Source organism: Schistocerca piceifrons, chromosome X (genome assembly GCF_021461385.2).
Source record: "Schistocerca piceifrons isolate TAMUIC-IGC-003096 chromosome X, iqSchPice1.1, whole genome shotgun sequence".
NCBI lineage: Eukaryota > Metazoa > Arthropoda > Insecta > Orthoptera > Acrididae > Schistocerca > Schistocerca piceifrons.
This window is the reverse complement of record NC_060149.1, coordinates 411,586,468-411,609,887: the sequence shown is the minus strand read 5'-3', so window position 1 is coordinate 411,609,887 and position 23,420 is coordinate 411,586,468. Positions and strand designations below refer to the sequence as shown.

Sequence of the window (23,420 nt, the reverse complement as noted above, 5' to 3'; positions counted from 1 at the left end):
CTAATGCACCTACAACCTTACTTTCTACAATTAGTTGACAGATTTTGCAGATAAGGATTCAAAAGTGTTCTACCAGTCATTATTCTTGCCACGTCACACGTCTGTTTTGTTTTTCCATATCATAATGATCAAACACACAAAGGACAAATGTAGATGAAAGATCCTAGCAATCACAAAAATTGGTTAGGAAAAAAATCATCTTGGTTAAGGACAGTATCACCAACAGCATGCGGCTGTTGAAAGGGCTCTAATAATCCAGTATCCTGGGAATTGTAAAGGCATCACCGAATTTTACTGTATGGATTTGTCTCTAAAATGTTATCATTATGGACTCAACCACAATGAATCCTATTTAAAAACACCTTACCAGGCTAAGGAATCAAGAATAACAGAGCTGGGGTATACTGATGAATAGCCGGTTGTTTGTAAGACATTTTATCATGAAAAATTGTGTATTCCAGACAGAATAATGTTTTTGGTGTTAAAACAAAAGCAAGTAATTAGTGTGCTTGTTCTTAAAGTTGAGCAAAATGTAAGCACTTAAAGCACAGAAAGGAACAGGTCTTTCAGTTTAATGACCTGTTTCCAATACAGGCGTAAGATTTTTCCCATCAGGCATGAATATATCAATAACAAAAGATTTATACAAAACATTTAGCACCAACGAAGGAGACACGTCTGTCTGTCTGTCTCTGTGTCTGTATATTAGCTAATCTTCAAAACACACTGTAATTTATGTTTCCACCAGATTGAAAAAGGAACATGCCACACTTGTGATTTGAATGCTGCAGCACTGAGACCAATGGCATATGGCCGAGGACAAGAAATTTTTGAGCATTAACAGCACCCATAGGGGACAGAGGAAGCACGACCTTATTGTAAGCAGGTTTTTGAAATGGCAAAATGAAGTAATGGAACAAGACGTATACTGAACTTTTATTTGGAGAAGACATTATGAACACCTTTGTTGTCAATTTGTGTAGCATATTATGACGACACATGATGGACACACATTCCTGGGATACACAACAATGTACACAATTTTTGTCACATGCATCTATGAAGTGATGCTATCCTATGCATCATAAAGTGCCAGACAACAGTTTCAGTTCTTGTGACACTGAATTTGTCACCACTGTGAAATGTCAAAAAGTACTATCTTAATGTTTATAATACAGTAGAAAACTGGTTAAGATTCACCTGAATCCTTTTCATTTAGTCATACTTTTCCCAAAATACACTCCTGGAAATTGAAATAAGAACACCGTGAATTCATTGTCCCAGGAAGGGGAAACTTTATTGACACATTCCTGGGGTCAGATACATCACATGATCACACTGACAGAACCACAGGCACATAGACACAGGCAACAGAGCATGCACAATGTCGGCACTAGTACAGTGTATATCCACCTTTCGCAGCAATGCAGGCTGCTATTCTCCCATGGAGACGATCGTAGAGATGCTGGATGTAGTCCTGTGGAACGGCTTGCCATGCCATTTCCACCTGGCGCCTCAGTTGGACCAGCGTTCGTGCTGGACGTGCAGACCGCGTGAGACGACGCTTCATCCAGTCCCAAACATGCTCAATGGGGGACAGATCCGGAGATCTTGCTGGCCAGGGTAGTTGACTTACACCTTCTAGAGCACGTTGGGTGGCACGGGATACATGCGGACGTGCATTGTCCTGTTGAAACAGCAAGTTCCCTTGCCGGTCTAGGAATGGTAGAACGATGGGGTCGATGATGGTTTGGATGTACCGTGCACTATTCAGTGTCCCCTCGACGATCACCAGTGGTGTACGGCCAGTGTAGGAGATCGCTCCCCACACCATGATGCCGGGTGTTGGCCCTGTGTGCCTCGGTCGTATGCAGTCCTGATTGTGGCGCTCACCTGCACGGCGCCAAACACGCATACGACCATCATTGGCACCAAGGCAAAAGCGACTCTCATCGCTGAAGACGACACGTCTCCATTCGTCCCTCCATTCACGCCTGTCGCGACACCACTGGAGGCGGGCTGCACGATGTTGGGGCGTGAGCGGAAGACGGCCTAACGGTGTGCGGGACCGTAGCCCAGCTTCATGGAGACGGTTACGAATGGTCCTCGCCGATACCCCAGGAGCAACAGTGTCCCTAATTTGCTGAGAAGTGGCGGTGCGGTCCCCTACGGCACTGCGTAGGATCCTACGGGCACGTGCACCTTCCGCCGACCACTGGCGACAACATCGATGTACTGTGGAGACCTCACGCCCCACGTGTTGAGCAATTCGGCGGTACGTCCACCCGGCCTCCCGCATGCCCACTATACGCCCTCGCTCAAAGTCCGTCAGCTGCACATACGGTTCACGTCCACGCTGTCGCGGCATGCTACCAGTGTTAAAGACTGCGATGGAGCTCCGTATGCCACGGCAAACTGGCTGACACTGACGGCGGCGGTGCACAAATGCTGCGCAGCTAGTGCCATTCGACGGCCAACACCGCGGTTCCTGGTGTGTCCGCTGTGCCGTGCGTGTGATCATTGTTTGTACAGCCCTCTCGCAGTGTCCGGAGCAAGTATGGTGGGTCTGACACACCGGTGTCAATGTGTTCTTTTTTCCATTTCCAAGAGTGTATTACTGTTGACAATTTTGAAAACTGGTTGGCTAATAATTTCACAATAGGTATACTGTGTTTACATTAGTCAATTCTGAACCAGTTTCTGACAAACACATTACATAACAGAAATTTTTTTGTTTTGTTTGGAGTGTGTATTAGTAACTCACTGATTTACTTTATTGAGAACAATGATTTCCCTCTTCTACAACTAGTAATTTTCTAGCATAGATTTCTACTATTCTCGGGTGTTGTACATCGTACCTGGATGGCAAATACAAACTTAAAAATATGCATTCCATCTCCTCAAACTGTGTTAACATTCCTTTTACTTGTTTACAATGTTCAAATTATTGTGTAACAGAAAATATGAATTAATTTATAAAATATTCTACTGGAGAAATACCTTGCTGGTAATATCAGACACAAGATTATATTCATTCTCAAAATATTATTAAGATTTGAATGTACACTGCTCTTGCAGTAAAAATATCCTCACCTGTAATAGCTGTTCTGTGATGGTTTTCTCACAGTTATTTACCAAGCACAAGTGGACTATTCTGAGAAGAACAGGAACAGTTCCTAATTCAGGATCGATCAGCAACTCCTGATTACGTTGTACCTTAAGGCAGAGCTTAAATAATTTCAATAGTACTTGAAGCAATGGTTTTGACTTTGTTGTCTCTTTAATAGCAGCAAACCGGTCAAGCATAATCTGAAAGTAAAATTTTGATAAGTCACGGAACAAATAATTGTCTCAACAATAAACTGTAAATATACACAACAATATGGAAATCCTGTCTGCTCTTTGAGACTGAAGACCTGATAATACACAAATACATTCCTTTTGTAAATGCTAAATTACTACTAATGCATTATGATTTACTCTTAACAGATGCAATCCTGTAACACATGTGAAGGTGGACATGCATGGAGGCTTCTGTAGCTGTTGTAAATTCCAATATGAAATTTTGTCTGGATGCACGGCCAAAGTCATTTTGGCATAGTGTCTATAATGTTTTGCTCACTGCTACAAGTGCCATTCATCAAGCTTGTTTATTTACTAATTACATCAAGCCATTGCAGCCACATACCGTATTTACTCGAATCTAAGCCGCACTTTTTTTCCGGTTTTTGTAATCCAAAAAACCACCTGCGGCTTAGAATCGAGTGCAAAGTAAGCGGAAGTTATGAAAAATGTTGGTAGGTGCCGCCACAGCTAACTTCTGCCGTCGAAAATATGTAGCACTACACAGGCATGCTTTGCAGGTATAAAGATAAATACTGGTGCCAAAACTTCTGCGTCAGTAAAAAAATTTAAAAAAAGTGGGAGACGAGCTTTTTTCTCCGCCCCGAGTTTCGACCACTGCATTTTCATACATTATCCAACAAAGTAAATACAAATTCCATATTGTTCATCTTCAAATGTAGCAGCATTTCAATGTACTACGAAAATCCGACTGGCAAGACTGTTCGGGATGTTTATCAATATGGCCAACTCTACGTTCTGAATTTTTTGCTCCCTGTGAGAAGAGATGGTTTCTAATAGGAACTTTTATGAATTGTGAATCACATGCAGTATTCTCTTCACCATAAGAATAATACGAATATAAACATTTTGCCATGTATTCTTTCGTGTTTGCTGCTATCTCATTTAAATTCTGTCTGCCTAATAAACTACAAAACTAGTGTGAGACAACAGCAAATGCGGAAGAATATACATAACATGTCATGTTTATATTCGTATTATTCTTATGCCTAATAGTGATACAGTCAGAAATGAAGCACGGCAATTGACTAGATTTTTAAATCTAAGATGACTAATTTCTGTGCAGAATGTAATGTACAAAAGAGGCGTCTGCAAAGATTTTCAAATGGAGAAAAATTTTAGCTAAACTCTCGTTCAGAACATCTTCTATCATACGCTGTCTATTATTTGGTTCTTGTTGATCATTGTCAAAGAAAGCAGCAGTGTAAGTAACAACAAATAGCAGTCTCTCGCCATTGTTTCGCTAATGAGACAATTCCTCTCTTTTTTTAATTGTAAGCAGCGATAGGGCACACAAAAGCAAGCCATGCCACGAGCGGTGACAGGTCGTAAACACACATCATCAGAATGTGACAAACAATGCATGACACAGTACAATAATGCATTTTCAGCTAGAGTGATGTAAACACCCATAACAAAGAGAACGGCACTTATCAGATCAAAGAAAAATAAGCAATCGATTCAAATCAGACGAAGCACGTGAAAAAGGAAGGGAACCCATATAAGTACGGACGGAGCGCCTGACGCATAGTAATGGCTACCTGGTGAAGCTTAACTGCTAAGCTTATGACCCGAACCAAACTACTGTAGCTGTATCATCATTCGTTCGACCTAAATTGTGTCTCATAGTTTAGCTTTGTTTTGATTTGGAGGTGCGGCCTTAAACTTTTCTCTTCCCTTGAATTTCGAGTCTCAATTTTCAGGTGCGGTTTAGATTCGGGAAAATTTTTTTTTCCTTGATTTCGAGTCACATTTTTCAGGTGCGGCTTAGATTCGAGTAAATACGGTACTCAGAGGACCAAGAAAAAGGAATGGTATATCAAGGTTAATCACATTTTTCATTTTTTCAGACCACTTTGTAGGTAGGTAAGAGTGAAACAAATAAATGCAAAATATGTAGGGAATGTAGAGGAGTTTCACTCAGACTCTGAAGGAATCATAGGGACATGAGCTGTCCAACAAAAACAAAAACCAACCATATTCTTCTCATGAAATTTCAATCACCAACTTTCTACTCCAAGTTTTCAGCTCTTTTTTTTAGTTACACGCGCTGACATGCACACATGGCAATGGAGAGACTGATTATTGATGAGCAATTTTTGAAAGCAGTTTCCTCTGCTGATGGCAGTGGGGAGGGGCTAGGGAAGGAATTAAGGAGGGTTTAGTGGGAAAGAGGTATCATCCTTCCCACAGGCAAAGGATTCACCATCGTGGTCATGAATTGTAGTGGCTAGGTGGCTGAGGGCCTCCACCAACGTTCAAACACCTATGCATACAAACCCTGCGACAATGATCCCAATCCAGAAGTGCAACATGACCTCTAACTGCTCCTCAAGGCCTTAGGTCCATCCCAAAACCTGACACCTGAAATCCATCTCCTTCCTCACACCAGCAACCGCTGTCCTCACATCTTTTACCTACTCCCTGAACTTTACAAACCCAAACCTACAGGTCTCTCTAACAGTCATCCCACTGTGGCTGGTTACAATGCTCCCACAGAAGGAACGTCTGCCTACTGCCCAAACTACCATCCATAACCTCCCATCCTACCTCCCAGACACTGCCCACTTCCTTCACAGCCTCTCTACAGTTCCTGTCAAATTACTACCAGATTCCTTGTTGGTCATGGTTGATGCAACGTCCTTGTACACTAAAATCCACCCATGCCTATGGCCCTGCCGCCATGGAACACTACCTTTTCCAATGCCCTTCCGATACCAAACACACCACCTCTTTCTTAATCCTTCAAGCAATCACATACTGACCCACAATTATTTCATTTCCAAAGGCCAAATGTATAAACAAATCTGTGGTACTGCTATACGTACTTGCATGTTACCATCCCATGCCTGCTTATTTACAGGCCATCCTTCCCATCCAATCAACACCTAAAACCCTTTCTCTGGTTCAGATTCACTGATGACATTTTCTTGATTTAGAGTCACAGCAAGAACAGCCTTTGCACCTTCCTCCATAACCTCATCACCTAATCCCAAATTTGCTTCACCTGGTCTTTCTCAACTAAGTGAGCCACCTTTGTAGGCACTAATCTCCACCCCTCAGATGGCTCCATAAGTATACATTTCATATGAAGTGCACCAACCACTAACAGTGCCTCCATCAACAGCTGTCACCCATTCCATGTCAAAAAGTTTCTCTCTCACATGTACACACCACATCTGCAGTGGAGAGCAGGAGTTGTCGAAATATACAGATAATCTTATCAGAGCCTTTTTTTGATGGACAATATCCCATCCAGCACATCCATAAACACATCTCCTGTGCCATCTCTTCCTCTGTTAAACAGCCACTGGCCAGCACTCCTCTGATCACTCAGTATCACCCTGGCCTTGAAAGCCTCAACCACATATTCCACCAGGACTTTGACTATCTCTCTTCGTGCCCTGAGGTGAGAGATATCCTGTCCAAATCCTACCCACACCACCTTGAGTAGTGCTCTGCCATGCGCACAACCTAGAAAATGTCCTTGTCTGTCCCTATTACTGCTCTTAATCCTGTGCCTCATGGGTCAATTGCCTGTGGTCAGCACAGGTGCAAGACCTGTCCCATAAACCCATCCACCAATTCCCATCACAGTCCAATCACAGGCATTTCCCACCCAAAAAAGGAAGAGCCATGTGTGAAAGCAGCCAGGTTATATATCAGCTATGATGCAATGACTGTACAGCACTCTATGTGAGGCATAACACAGCCAAACTGAAAACTTGTGGGCATATTCTCTCTCTCTCTCTCTCTCTCTTCCCCCCCTCCCCTCCCCCCCCCCCCCCCACACCAACACACCAACACCAACACACACACACACACACACACACACACACACACAGTGGCAACAATAATAGCTTTCCGATCTGAAGAGTCCTTTACATGGCAGGGAGGAAGAAAGTAATTTACTTAACTTGGCAAGATTAGAGCCATCAAGCCCTATCTTACATCTAACCACGCATTCTACATATTTTGTATTATATGTATAATACACATCGGAAAAGTGGTTGGATAGAGATATGTGCATATACAAACAGCGGTAATACTGCATACACAAGATAGAAAAGGGCATTGTATTGGCTGAGCTGTCATCTGTATTCAGTGATTCATCCGAGAAGGCTTCCAGCGTGATTATGGCCACATGCTGGGATTTAGTACTCTGAACATGGAATGGTTGTTGGAGCTAGATGCATGGAATATTCCATTTCAGAAATTGTTAGTGAGTTCAATATTCTGAGATGCACTGTGTCAAGAGTGTGCCAAGAACACCACATTTCAGGCATTACCTCTCACCACAGACAAAGCAGTGGCTGACAGGCTTCACCCAACGATGAAGAGCAGTGTCGTTTGTTTAGAGTTGTCAGTGCTATCAGACAAGCAACACTGTGTGAGTAACTACAGAAATCAATGTGGGATGTACAAATAATGCATCTGTTAGGACAGTGTGGCAAAATAGGGCCTTAATGGGCTTTGGCAGCAGACAATGGACGTGAGTGCTTTGTTAACAGCATGAAACTGCCTGCGGCATCTCTCCTGGATTTGTGACGGTATCAGTTGAACCCTAGATGACTGGAAAACCGTAGCCTAGTCAGATGAGTTCTGATTTAAGCTGGAAAGAATCAGTGGTAGTGTTCGAGTGTTGTGCAGACCCCACAAAGCCAGGGACCCAAGTTGCCAACACGGCACTGTGCAAGCTGGTGGTGGCTCCATAATCGTGTAGGCTGTGTTAACTGGAATTGACTTGGTCCTCTGGTCCAACTGAAGTGATCATTGATTGCAAATGCTTATGTTTGGCTACTTGGAGACCATTTGTAGTCATTCACGGACTTCATGTTTCCAAACAACGATGATGTCACCAGGCCACAACTGTCTGTGACTTGCCTGAAGAATATTCTGGTCAGTTCAAGCAGATGATTTGGCCACCCAGACTGCCAATGTGAATCCCATCGAACATTTATGGGACGTAATTGAGAGGCTAGTTTGTACACAAAATCCTGCACTGGCAATACTTTTGCAATTATGGATGGCTATAGAGACAGTATGGCTCAATTTTTGTGCAGGGGACATCGAACATTTTGTCGAGTCCATGCCATGTTGAGTTGCTGTACTATGCTGGGCAAAAGGAGGTAAGACATGAAATTAGGAGGTATCCCATGACTTCTTGTCACCTCAGTGTATTACGATAAGCCTGTTATAATGTTTGTACATGGTAAGAACAAAAATAAATAGACATCTACATTGCTAATCTGCAATTCACACTTAAGTGCTTGGCAGAGAGTTCATTGAAACATCTTCAGATCATTTCTCTACCATACCGCTCTCTAACAGTGCATGGAAAAATCCAAACACTTACCGTATTTATATTTACCCACGTATAAAACCCACCCTTTTTTTTTTTAAGCTCCTAGGTAAATGTGTACCTTTTTAACATATTCCTTCTAATAAAAATTAAAGACTTCTATTGAACTATGGTAGATCTTTGCTGTCACAAATATTTAGCTGTTTCTTCCAAATATGTTAATTTCTGAGGTTTTGGTTACAGTGGAACTTGAGAAAGTAGCTTTTTTCTCTCTCTGAATAAATAGTGGATTTTGCTTCTGTACTGATGTGAGAATGTTACAATGTCTGTTGCTTCCAAACATATTGTCTGCCCGCCACTCTCTCATCGGCTGTGTAGAAACAGCAGCTGACGCCCTCCCTATCGTTCCTGTTACACCTCATAATAAGCATCAACAACATTGTTGCATAAAACATGAACTATGCCACTAGTTCCAATCTAGACTTTTACAATTTCCTGCAGAAAAGTGTGCTATTGTTGAGTATTTGTCCAAGATAGGTGGTTTACCTAGTTTGGGTGCATACCGGAAGATCAACAACAAGGTGACAATAAGGACTGCTGCCTTGCTGAAAGTCTCATCACTACCAAAGGAAGTCATAAGAAGTTTAAAAGTGTGAGGTACAGTACCACAGAGATTTTATGGGCTTGCTAAAGTTCACAAGATGGATCAGGATGAGTTTCTAGAGGATCTGTTTATGAGGCATGTAACGAGCACTACTGGCTCACCAATATATTTTTCTGCCAAATATTTAGCTTCCTTATTAAAACCATTGGTAGGAAAATTTAGTCACCACATTCGTAATTCTATGGATTTTATTCAGTGACTCAGCAAAATCAGGCTAAACAGTACGGATGTGCTCGTTTGTTTTGATGTGGTACTATATACCAAGGTACCTTTAAAGGACTCTGTCTCTTATCAGCCAACATTTTGATAAGAACATCATGGTCTTATTTGAACATTTGCTTTTGTCATGTTATTTTCAGTTTAATGGTGAATTTTATGAGCAGATTGATGGAGTTGCTATGGGACACCCCCCTCTCCCTTCTGGTAGCTAATTTATGCATGGGAGACTTCGAAGACAAGGCCCTGGACTCAGCAAGTTTTAAACCAACTGTCTTCTGGAAGTACATGGACGACACATTTGTGGTACAGCCGCATGGGATGGATGAATTACATCAATTTCTTGAGCATCTGAATTCTATACATGTTTGTATCAAATTTACTATGGAAATAGAAAAAGATTGCTGCCTCCCCTTTTTGGATGTTGTTGTTCACTGTAAAGTTGACGGCACATTAGGACATGCCATGTATCATAAACCTACACACACACACACACACACACACACACACACACACACACACACATCTATATCTACGAGGGTATTTCGGAAAGTAAAGATACACCATATGCCAGAGGAACAGAAGAGTTTTGGCGAGCAAGTTGGGAACACTGGTGTTAACCTTGAACCGTTAGATTTCTCCTCGCGGTTGTTCGGCAGTTGAACATTGCTTCTGGTTGGAGTAGGTCATGTTTAAGATGGCTGCACCGATTCAGAATCCCGCCAAATGCGAAGTGCGCTCTGTCATACATTTTCTTCATGCAAAAGGTCAGCGACCAGCGGATATTCACAAAGAAGTTTTTTCTGTTTATGGGTACATTATGAATTGACAAAATGTAACAAAATGGTGTCACCATTTCTCTGAAGGTAGGACTGATGTCCATGACGAACAAAGAACAGGTCGGTCATCTGTGATCTCCGATGCCCTTCTTCGGAGAACAGAGGAAGCAATACGTGCGAATAGACGTCTCACATTGAAAGAATTGCATCAGATCATACCGGACGTGTCAATGACAACTCTTTATGAAATTGTGACTGTCAAGTTAGGCACAGGAAATTTTGTGCGCGCTGGGTTCCAAAACTGTTAATGGAAGAACACAAAAAGAAAAGGAAGGCCTTTGCACTCGACTTTCTCACATGCTATGCTGAAGCACGTGATGAGTTCCTTGATCACATTGTGACAGGTGACAAGACGTGGGTTTATCACCATACACCTGAATCCAAGCAACAATCAATGCAATAGCACCATTCGAATTCACCAAAAGCCAAGAAATGCAAAACGTCGATTTCAGCGAAGAAAATCATGGCTTCTGTTTTTTGGGACAGACAAGGCATATTCTCCTGTTGGAATTTATGCCTCCTGGAACGACAATTAATGCTGCTGCATATTGCCAGACTTTGCAATGCAGGGGAATGCTGACAAGTGGAGTCTGCTTGCTTCATGACAACACTCGGCTTCACACAGCGCTCGTAACCAAAGCACTACTCAAACAATTCAAACGGGACATATTGGACCATCCGCCATACAGCCCGGACTTTGCGCCCACCAACTTCCATGTCTTCCGTTACCTGAAGTCACATCTTGGTGGAAAATCATTCCACGACGATGAAGAGATCAAAGATGAAGTTGAAATGTGGCTCTGACAACAGGCGGCAACCTTCTATGACTGTGGGATACAAAAGCTTGTGCACCAACTTAACAAATGTTTGGATAACGGGGGTGATTATGTCAAAAAATAACAGATAATCCAGTTAATAAGATGTAACTGACGTTTTCTAAATAAATGTTCTATTTAAGGACTGCGAGCCATCGTATCTTTACTTTTCGAAATGCCCTTGTACATGCCAGTAAGCTGCCATCACCCTTCACAGACTACAGGTGTCCTTAAGACCTTAGTGCACAAGGTGTACTGTATATCCAATAAAGATAATTTGCAAGAAGAGCTCACATATCTAAAGAGCATTTTTAAAGCAAATGCATTTTCTCTGCAGCAAATTCGTAAAGCATTCAATGTAAAACCTAGAATGCAGATATGTGATGGGGGAAGAAGATGGTAATTCCTTCAGGTCAAGTGGGTTTTTGCCCTATGTGGGCTCTCTTTCCTTGAAGACAGCCCATATTCTCGAGAAACACTGCATTAAGGTGATGAAGATTGCAGCTTTACTTGGCTCTGTAAAGGACAATTTATTGCTTTCCTTATGGAAATTGTTGTCCAACAATGTAGGTCAAACAACACACTCCATTCATGAGAGATGTGTGGAACATCAAAGATACACACACTTATCGCAGCCAGACAAGTGAGCCGTGGCCAAACATTGTAGTGATATAGGGCATTCCATGAACTACATCGATGAGGAGATCTCAACATCCACCTCTTCCTTTTGGGATTCTGTCTTCAAGGAAGCTACAGAGTTGGATTAGGTAATAATTTAATTTGGACAAGGCATGGAATACAGTTCTTGGGGTAAGTTCAAATTTGTGTCTTGTTTCCATTACAGTGACTTGTGACAAAACAGCATACACTATGGTGACAGTGAAACTTGAGTATAACACAACTGGTCCATTATTTACATGACATAATGAGTGCTCCTGACATGTGATGTCAAATTGATTTCATATTTCCAGTAAGGCCATGGATCGTAGTTACTGAAGAGAGGGCATTGAGTGAAACAGAAGTGATATCTCGGGTCCCCAGAGAAGTACTATAAGCCCTCTGCTGTTTTTAATCTATATAAATGATTTAGGAGACTACCTGAGCAATCATTTATGATTGTTTGCAGATGATGCTACCATTTATCATATGGTGAAGATCACAACCTATTACAAAATGATTCAGCCAAGATATCTGTATAGTGAGAAAAGTGGCGACTGTCTCATAAGAATAAATAAATAAATAAATAAATAAATAAAAAGTGAGGTCCTCCTTACAAACAACAACAGGAATACATTAAATTTCAGTTACACGATAAGTAACACAAATTTAAAGGTTGTCAATTTGGATTACAATTAGGAACTACTTAAATTAGAACCTTCACACAGTAAATGTTGTGAGGAAAGCAAACAACAAACTCTGCTTTGCTGGCAGAACAAATTTACTAGACTGCCTACACTACATTTGCCTGTCCTCCACTTGAGTATTGTTGGATCGAGTAGTATCCTTACCAGATAAGGTTGATGGAGGACATCATCAAAAGTTCAAAGAAGGGCAGCTTGTCTTATATTACCATGAAATAGGGGAAAGAGCATCACTGGTACAATGCGGGAGCTGCGTTGGCGTTCATTAAAACAAAGGTGTTTTTAGTTGTGGTGAGACCTTTCCACAAAATTTCGATCACCAATTTTCTCTTCCAAATGCGAAAATATTTTGTTAATGACCACCACCACAAGAAGAAATGGTCACTGTAATACAATGACAGCAATCAGAGATTGCACAGAAATATTTTCGTGTACATTTTTCACACATGCTATCTGGGGATGGAACAGGAGAGAAATGGTCAAAGTAGTTCGATGAAACCTTTGACAGGCACTTGAGTGTGAAATACAGAGTAGTCGTGCAGATGTTTATGATGAGGATGATATGTTTGAGTGGGCACATGACAGCTAGGTTTTCAGTGTCCATACATCACTATTATGAGACAAGTGTTGCTTAAAAGGGGATAAAACTAAAAAATTTATCAATGAACCCACCAATAGCTCTTTATGAACTAGCTCTGAAATTTTTGTTATCACGAGAAATAGAACAATGAAAAATGGCAATCGTAAAATGAGGCTGGCTGATCTCCAGACTTAAAAAGCATGAGCCAGACCTAATGTTACACAGAACAGGCTATAAGTTTAGGCACAAGTCCAAATAATACACTAAATTGTCAGAAATTACTATAATTGTCTTGTCATTGCCCAAGACAGGAAGCACATCTTCAATTTTGCAGATATCCTGTCATCATAATATAAAATGCACTTATAAACTATGACACACTAAAATGTTTATGTCACAAACACCATAAATGGGTGGGCCCTTGCACTGGAGCACACTTGTGTAAGGAGGTTATGTCATAAGCAGAGCCAAGTAAGCAAGACCTGCCATCAGAAGCTTTACAATAGTGATGCTTCGTTTTGAAACTGGTGTGACTGGTGGACAGGAGACTCCATTGATGGTTACACATTGTAATGAGTGTGACTAGTACTTTTTTGTTATGGTGTCAGATAGTTGACTTGTTATGGCTCATAATCATTTCAGCTTATGAAGCACAGGTTTCAGTTGTTTCAAAAGAAACCATCAAAAAAAAGTAGATGTGCTTGCTGTGGCCAGATGAATCAATGATAAAGCAAACAATAAAACTTATTTCTAGTCTTTATTAGACCTGTGACAGAGAGCTAGTGATGGATTGTATGCAACCCATATTAAAATCAAGTTTTAATATTGTACATTTGACCTTTGTTGAATTACTAAGAACAAAAGGTGAAGCAGCCAATTATGGTGATACATGCTCGCAAATAGCTATATACATTGAAGCATTTTGGCAACAGTCTGCATAGATATGCTTTGGCCTCCCACAATCCAGATTTGGCAAGTAGCAATTATAATTTCTAAACAAAAATAGAAATGAGAATATTAATGAATAGTTGACAAAACAACTTGAGTCCTAATCAGCAAATTTCCTCAACAAAAGTATACTAAATCTTGTGTCACATGATGCCAGAGGCCATAATAGCTTTCTTCTATTAATTTTTTCTCCCTTTCTCCATGTAGCAAATTGAGTGCTATACACACATGTTGGAGCAGAGGAAATGCCTGTTTTTCATTACTGAATAACAATTACTGCTTCATTTAGAGAAAAAATTGCATTAAAAATAATGTATTATTACATTTTTTAATTTACATACATTACTTAGGTTTGGAAAGCAATGTCTGGAAAATTTTCAGGTCACAGAAAAATCACCGAATCATGAAATGTTATGTCCAGGAAGCATTTGTTGAATCACTTACACAGATGCTCTGGCAGTGAGAGCTATGACACCATCTTAGCTATGTCACCATCTTGTTGGAACCACATTTATCTATTTATCTCATATTCATCCAATTCCTTTTCAGTTCTGAATGCATGAAGTTATTTAACATTTCAATGTAGCAAGCTGATGTCAGAGTAACTGCAGCCACCCCCCCCCCCCCCCCAAAAAAAAAAAGCAAGGACCAACAATCCTTATCTTGGAGACATTGCACCACATCATTAAGTTTGGGCTGTGGAGTAGTTTTTGGTGTAGTTCACATGAGCTGTCTGATGCCCAGTACCAACAGCTCTGTACATTAACATAGTCACCCAGATGGAAATAGACTTCTGACACCCATCATTATTAGTATTTCCCCATCTTCCGTAAGAATTGAGTCCGTTATGTCACAAAATTCTTTGCATTGCACAGAATCCCCTTCACTTAGCTGTATGACAATTATTATTTTGTATAGGTGAAAGTTGATATTATCAGGTAAGATGTAATGAAGTAAATGATGTGACACACCCAGTGTTACAGCCTATTGCCTAACTGGCCATTTTGGACTGTTCTTTTCACTCTATCTATATTTTCCAGAGTTTGGATTGTATAAGGAAGACCAGATGGTTTTTTTCTTCATCACAGATCCATTAGTTGCAAAACACATCAGCTCATTTGAGTAGAGTGTTTCATTCTGAGACTGCACCTTGACATTTGATATCAAAATTTCAACAGGAAAGATGTTGAACTGTGATTACAGAACCATTGTTTCAAAAATACCCACCAACTGATCGACAACAAACACACAAGGCTCCACACTCCATAGTAGTTGCAACTGCGTTGTATGAGCTCTCTGCCTGATGCTGTTCAAGGCGAATAGCCCCAGTTCCTGCTGAGTACTAGTAATTTACAAAACGTGTTTCCTCTGCTCGACCCTATACAGTGATATGGAAGATGGACAAAACAAATGTGCCATAAAATATACATGTACCATTTTAAGCAAAAAAGGTAACCACTGAGGTAGTTTGGAAAATGTCCATTAAGCACTATCATTAGGCGCATGTTGGATGCTGGCTTGAAGTACCTTTATGGAAAATATGGGTACATATCAAATGGAAATGACATATATCTAAGTAATAAAATATGATACCGTAATGAACGCAGTCAAAAAAGATAAATACTTATTTTATTGGCCCATTAAATCTGCAGGGCATAATACATTATATCATTACATACCTGTAAGCCTCCACAGTCAGCCATGACATTGGCCATCTTGTACAAATCTTCATCATTTACTTCCTGTTCACTTTTGGCATCCAAAGTCTCCACAAATTCTTCTGTAGCATCACCAAGAAGACCTCGCATTCTGTATACAACTCTCATAGCATCACCCTCACCCCCTTCTGCAACCCAAACCTTTTTGTAAACCTGTATTAAAAAAAAGAAAGTTTTTTAAAGAACCTACATGTAGTGGGTGTAAAGTTTCTGTTTTAGTCTCTCTCTCTCTCTCTCTCTCTCTCTCTCTCTCTCTCTCTCTCTCTCTCACTCACTCACTCACTCTCTCTCTTACCTCTCTCACTGGTAAATCCAGACTGATTATCTTGTTGTTAACTAATAATTCCATTCCATTATCATCTTCTAATAATGCCACAAGTTCACAGTCCTGGCAGATTTTATTTTTCACATCACGCATCAGAGGGCCAAGTCCTGGTTCTGTGCTTGCATATGGGTTCCCAACCATTCTACCCTGTAATTATATGGACTTTAATCACAAATTTCAAGACATACTCACAAAGTTTAGAAATGTATTATCCTATTATCAATTCATTAAGTAATTATTCTGGTTCTGAATAATGGATTAAGCTACATATAATTTACATACTTCCCACTTCAAACCTGTTGTGTGTGTGTGTGTGTGTGTGTGTGTGTGTGTGTGTGTGTGTGTGTGTGTGTGTGTGGGGGGGGGGGGGGGGGGCATCTGCTTTAATTTTCTCACACTACACCCAACTCCCAAAACAGATGATAAAAAGTTTTATACCATTTTCCTTAAAATAAGGTATTATACTTCCAGCATTTTGCAAGAAAAGGTTCCAATTCTTGCAAAGATTCTCACTTAAGTTTCCTGAATGTCTCTGTTACCACTTTCATATGCCTATATCAATTTGTTATGATCCAGTACAAATCTGTGATATTTTTGACACCTACTGTCATACATATTTGACAAAGGATCAAAATACTGCACCAGTATTCTGGAATTGGTGGAACTCAAGTGCTGTATGAGAATTCCTTTACAGTTACTCAGAACACTACCAGAATCCAGAACATACATTAGCCTCCATTGCCCCTCTATACTACTGACCTTACTTGTTGGTCACATTTCATATGGCTTCTTAACATTATCAATAAATATTGTTATAATGGGACATGCACCAGATGTTCACCATTAATGTAGTAATATTATACTACTGGGTTGTTTGACTTTGTTATGGATATTATCTGGCATTTTCTACATTTAGAGACCTAATATTCAATATACCAAGCAGAAATTTTGTTCAATTCTTTCTGCATTTTGTCATGATCCTCCACTGGCAACAATACTTTCTTATGGACAACAGCACCCTTAGTGAACAATCTAATGGTGTGTGGAGCATATCTGATAAATCATTTATGTATATTAAGAATATTAGTGGTTGTATTATGCACAATTAAATTACTTTCATCTCTGTTGAACTTGTCACTTTCATACATCGGAGTATACTAGCCAATCTGTATCTGCAAAACCGATATGATCAAAAGCTGACAATGTGATACAGTGTCTGTTACTTTTCCGTTCCATAGATCGTAAGCATGATAAATTAAAATGATGTGGAATGAGTCATTTTACATTCACATCACAAATTATGTTGTTGTTATGTGTACATGCTGAACATTTACATTTATTTAATTTATTACATATAAATTAAATATACAGAATGATAAGTAATTCCTACACATCACCTTCTACATGTTACAGTAAGAGGAACTATTCTATGAAACAGGAGAGCTTGTCAAGGAGAAACTTTTCAGTTTGGTTTTAACTTTTGCTTTGTTGTCTGTCATACATTTTATAACAAATTTTAGTTGCAGCACTGTATACCCCTTTTTGGACTAACGACAACCTTAACATGGAGTAATGAATGTAGTTTTTCCTTCTGGTATCGTAATTATGTACAGCATTGTCCCTAAAAAGGGACAATGCTGTACATACAGTGGATTATTTACAAAAAAATTTCACAAGGGAAAAAATATTCTGGATAACAGTGGTCAGAATGCCTAACCCTTAACACTTTGGAGACCAAACCCAAGCATAGGTCAGGCTGCAATTTTCTCAACGTATGAGCCACTTATCGTGTGAAAACTGGACTCATTCTGTATGAGAACGATATATGCATGTCTCATGACCTGCCCCTTGACTGGTGCTGCCTTCTGTTGCGAATTTCTAGAACTATTTTGAAAGAAACATTAGCGAACAGAACAGCTGCTGATGCGAATGGCTGACGCAATATGATTACAATGACATAATTTCATGTGTGTATTCGTTAGGTTTCACAGTTTGCTGTAATTCTGCTACAAATGCATCACGTCCGTCTAGTGCGCAAGAAATTTTTGAAGCTCAAGAGGAAGAAATTATTCGATAAATCACACCACACTTTTTCTCGAGAGGAAAATTGTACTTTCTGCTATAATTATTTTAAAATTTGTGGTCTATTAAAGAACTAAAGTAAATACGAAAATTGAACCTAGGTTCTTTTTTACTATTTATTATTCTTAAAGATATATCAATTACGTAAGTGCCAGTAACACATTAAAAAACAGCATAAATGGCTGGTTCCCTTGGCCCAATATTCTTCTAAATAGCCCGACTCCAGTGTTAAACAGATGTCTACACATATGTTTTTGAGCAATGAAGACTTTCTTAAAAGTGAGTTACTCCAGAAAATTATTCTGTGTTACATTATTCAATGAAAATATGTCGACTTACTGATTTGTCTTTCCCCAAAATTTGCAATGAATCTCTGTGCAAATGTGGCTGAACTATGTTGTTTTATGCATTCCAAAATGTGCTTTTTCCCAGTTTAAATTCTCATCAACATGGACACCTAAGAATGTTGAACGTTTCCACTCTATTCATTATCTCCTTGCCATGTGTTCCACTTACTGCTGATCTAGTACCCCTAGATGTGGAGAACTGAATAGAGGTTTTAAAAAGAACTGAGGGCAAGACCATTTGCAGAGAAATCAATCATTGATACTTCAAGAACTTTGTTTACAATTTCTTCTGTTGCTGCAAAAAGCATTAATTCTGTTTGTTGTATATTAGATGAAAGATCATTTACATATGTGAAGGACAATAGCATACATGACATTGGGAATTGGGAAACCCCATATGTGACAAATGGCTTTCGGAAATCTACAAAAACTTGTTTACCTGTGACTACTACTTGCAGTACATCATGTCTGAACAAAGAAAACTGTGTTTTGCTAAAGTGGCTTTTCCTGATACCACACAGATTCTTTGAAGCTTCTTTACTCTGGGCATATCATAATAACCGAGTTCGAAATATGCTCTATGATACGGTAACAGCATGAAGTTGGCAACACAAGTCTGTAATTTTGTGGATCCATTTGTTTGTCCTTTTTGTACACAGGAGGACTTGTGCTATTTCCAGTTATATGAAACTATTCACAGTGCAACAGATTCCCAATGAATATGATGTTGAAAGTGGCTATTCACTCAGCATGTTCAATGTAATATCTACTAGAAGTTCAGTCTGGAACAAGCCTTGTCTCACTTCCATACTAGAGGACGGTCACCTTAACAAAGGTCATATACATATGAACAAACTGCCCCCCCGCCCTCCCCCTGGTTATCTGTGGTGCAACAGAAATTATAATTTTCACATTTCATTTTTAATCTCGGAAAGAGCCAACAGTGGCAATTTTCTAGGATGAAAGGAATGTACACATAGTAAAAACCACAATAATCAGACACACAGAACTGTGTCTCTGTTTAAAGCAAAGACGGTTCAAAATTAAAATAAACAATGGAAATTGTGACTAATATTTCTAATAATGAGTGCAACAACAAAAACACCAACAACAGCAGAGTGCAAGTAATATCGAAAGAAATTTCTCATCACTAACACTCAGAAATTTACTTCAACAATCAAGCGTTGTGGAAGATGTAGAGCACAAAACTTGCAGATTTTGTACATTAAATTTCTGTGAGAATACTTTTCATTCATGGTATAAATTAAAACTCACATAATTCTGTACAAATTCAAGTGAAATTATGAAATTAAAGTTAGTCAAAGTGTGCAAACTTAGGGTAGTTACTATGCTTCAATATTTATAGAACCTCTTAGGAATTTTGTTGTCATTAATTTTTTGAACATCACGTTGACTGTACTGAAGGACAACTGTTACAGTTATGAATCATGGACATGAAGAAAATATTTGCTATTAAGAAATTAAAAACCTGAGACAGTCTCAATGGAAGAAACGAGAAACGCTTTATTAGACATTGGAGAAACACACACTGATGCAAGTCTATGTCCTTTTTTTTCTTATTTCTTGTATGGAACACTTAAAAAAAATAAAAAAATAAAAAAGGGGGATACTATGCAGATGACTACTACAAAACAAGACAAAAAACATCAACATCCATACCAACTACAATTATAAGTTAATAGTTAATGGCAACACTAACTCATCAGGAAAAATGGGGCGTTACCGGTGTTTAACTGTACTTCACATGTAAAAAGGAAAATACTAATTAGACAGGAGTGCAGCTCCAAAACTCAACATTACTGATGCAAAAATCAGGAACGGCATGCCCTAAATTAGGACTCCAGTTAACAGCATAAAACATCACTCCTGGAAAAAAAGAAGTCTACTAATTGGATAAAACCATGTTAACCCAAAATTCCTGACAATATCTATCAAGGTGACAGTGAATATGCACACGAAAAATCCCTATGTAACAGTAAGGCAGCTATACTCAAAGATATGTCCTTAACTAAAATGTTACAATTGTGGCTACAGAAATAAAAAAATTTCACACTTCAAATTACTTAATGACTATATAATTACTCTACAGATATCATCATGAAATAATCTGAACGTTAAGCAATTGGAATGTGCAATCACTAAACAACCAACATTCTTTTTATCTCACACACGACCACCATCACCAGCAGTTTGAACCACAACCAGCCAGTACACATTGACAAACTATATGAGCACTAATTTTCTAAAGGGTGTAGGTTTTACCTGTAAAAAGTCTTCTTGCTGTGGATCCTTCTCAAGTGTAAGATAAAATTCACCTGTATCACTATCTTCAGGATAAATTATTGAACATATTCTTTCAAATATGAAAACTGGTGTACGCATATCATGCAGACTATACTTTTTAACAGCATCAATACAAATTGCCATAAATTCCTTTGTTTCATCTTCTGTTCCTGTAAAATATTTTTGATACATTAAGCCTACTTCAAATAAACATAATTTATAATTCATGGGTATCTACACTTCTCTATATTTTCAGCATGAGTTGCTTGAGACATAATTTTAGCTTCAGTACAGCAGTTGACAAATCAATACAGCAAAATTGCAAGTATTAGTATTAGCTGCAAATTTGAAATATAAAATACAATTTCTCTTTAAAGCGTAATCTAATCTCTTACCTGTTGTTATTTCCTCCAATATTTCAAGGAGCTTCTCTTGAGTTTCATCAATAAGCCTTGTTCTCTGGATCACCAGTCTTCGAAGAGATACATAGCCATTAAGAACAGCACTGACAAGCTGGCCTTTATATTGCTGCTTGATACAGTCTTGTTCCAGGAACAGTGCAAGCAGTTCTGTAAGCATCTTCAGGGCATACCCTAAAAGCACAATTTGTAGGTTCAGTATTACAACCACAGGCAGTTGAGTTTTACTTCTGTAATGTTAATTCACAAAGCTCTACTGCACAGGTAATGAGAAAATTGAACTACTTTGGAAGTTTCAGTTTCATAACTTATCTCACAGCAAATCTCAATGTACCTACTATAAATTTTGGTATAATTCAGCCAACATGAAAGTCATCTAGCCTCAGAAACGTCTGTTGGGTGTTTAATAGGAAGTAGGTGGAACAGGGTACGAAAGCGAGGCCATTTGTTTACATTCAGTTGTACTTATTAGTGAAATTTCCATTCTACTAGGTTAACACACTTTGTGACTGTGAATGATGACAATTAGGAAGTTTAGTGCTTATTAAAAAGAGCATTGGCCACATACAAAAAAGTACATGAATGTAATGTGGAAGAATTAACTGAACAGAATAAAGTGATTAAGTTTGAAGTTTATCATCAGGTGTTGGAGAAGCTGATTACCCAACAAAAGGATCACAAAATGAATTACTACTGAATTTGAACAAGTTTACTAGAACTTTCCTAGATGTCTTGACCATAAGTACCATATGCAATCATTCAACCAATAATGTTGTTACTGCTGAGCCCCTATGGCCAGTGTTCTTGGCAGTTGGGGTATGTAACCACAATTCTTAATGTATTCCCAAAGAAATAAATCACAAGACGTTACATCAAGTGACCTAGGGGGCCAAGGGAATAAAGCCACATTTTCACCTCTATGAGAAATCCAATGATGCAGAAGTTCATTTTTAGGTAGCGACAAACATCGATGCTCCAATAATGGGGGTGCCCTATCTTGTCGGCACATGAAATTAGCAGTCATGCTGGAGAGGGGGGAGCAACGACAACCCACAACTGCAACATATCAAGGCAAGAGGGAGCTGTCACTTTCTTTTCACGGAAGAAAAATGGCCCATACAGCTTTGCCTGGGGCACTGCATGGTATACATTAACCTTTTTTGAATCTCGTTAATGTGCCACAATTTCATAAGGATTTTCAGTGTCCCACATGGGAGGTTGCTTTGTTGTTGACTATCAGCTTGCAGGCAAAATATTTATCCTCAAGTGCTTCCTAGTGTTACTTAAACATCGATAGCTGACACATCCGATATTATCGATTTTATTTTTAAAACAGTCGATGTATTTATTAAACATTTATAGTGTTGGGTAGGCATTTTAAATGAAAAATATATTTCTAAGAATTTTTATTGCTTAAAATACAACAATACAAGATATGCAAATTTTGTTTTATAAAAATTAAGGTATTTAAATTCTTGTCCCTTGGTCTGTTGTTTAAAATACAATATTACAAGATAATCTAAGGTGTTTAAATTCTTCTCCTTTAGTCCATTGCATTTTTAAGTAATTATTATATCCTGCCTTGGAGAAAACCCTTTCTGCAGGAATTGAAGTTGCTGGACACCACAAAAATTTAATGGTCATTACATGCAACATACTGTTACATTTTGCACAATATTCTAATACACAAGCAGGCTTGTCTGTTACAGGTTTTTCAAAATACTGATGTAGGTCAATTATGGAATCACCGACTGGTGTAACAGCATCGACATTACACTGTTGCTAATTGGACAAAGAAAGTAGATCATCCGATTTCAAACTGTTAGACTATCAGTAGGTGTATCAGCACTGCTCATGGATGCTCCTGTTTCAGGTATTATTCTTGTAGTTGATGCGATGATAGCAGCATACTCTTTCTGAAGTACTTGTGCAACATTATGTTGCTCGTGAAATGTCCTGAAACAAGTTTTTTAAACCTAGGATCTAATAATGTCACAGGCATATTAACAGTCAATGAGTTTCACTCTTTCACTGACTGATTTAATCAGGGAATCCAGAACACTTTGTCTTTCATTAGTTGTTAAGGTGCTTTATAAGTCTGAAAACTTTGCAGCAATACCTCGTATAAGACGTATAA

General features: G+C 39.0%; 1 protein-coding gene across 1 annotated transcript in view; it reads right to left on the bottom strand.

The window, feature by feature from the left end:
* The window catches only part of LOC124721530 (protein purity of essence), a 482,247-nt gene that overhangs the window by 39,205 nt on the left and 419,622 nt on the right, over nt 1–23,420 (bottom strand). Inside the window, exons 69-73 of the mRNA XM_047246550.1 lie at nt 21,260–21,457; nt 20,844–21,034; nt 16,102–16,278; nt 15,768–15,959; nt 3,094–3,309 (exon numbers count right to left, since the gene is read on the bottom strand). Coding sequence (XP_047102506.1) covers nt 3,094–3,309; nt 15,768–15,959; nt 16,102–16,278; nt 20,844–21,034; nt 21,260–21,457 — 974 coding nt within the window. The remainder of the gene's footprint in view (nt 1–3,093; nt 3,310–15,767; nt 15,960–16,101; nt 16,279–20,843; nt 21,035–21,259; nt 21,458–23,420) is intronic.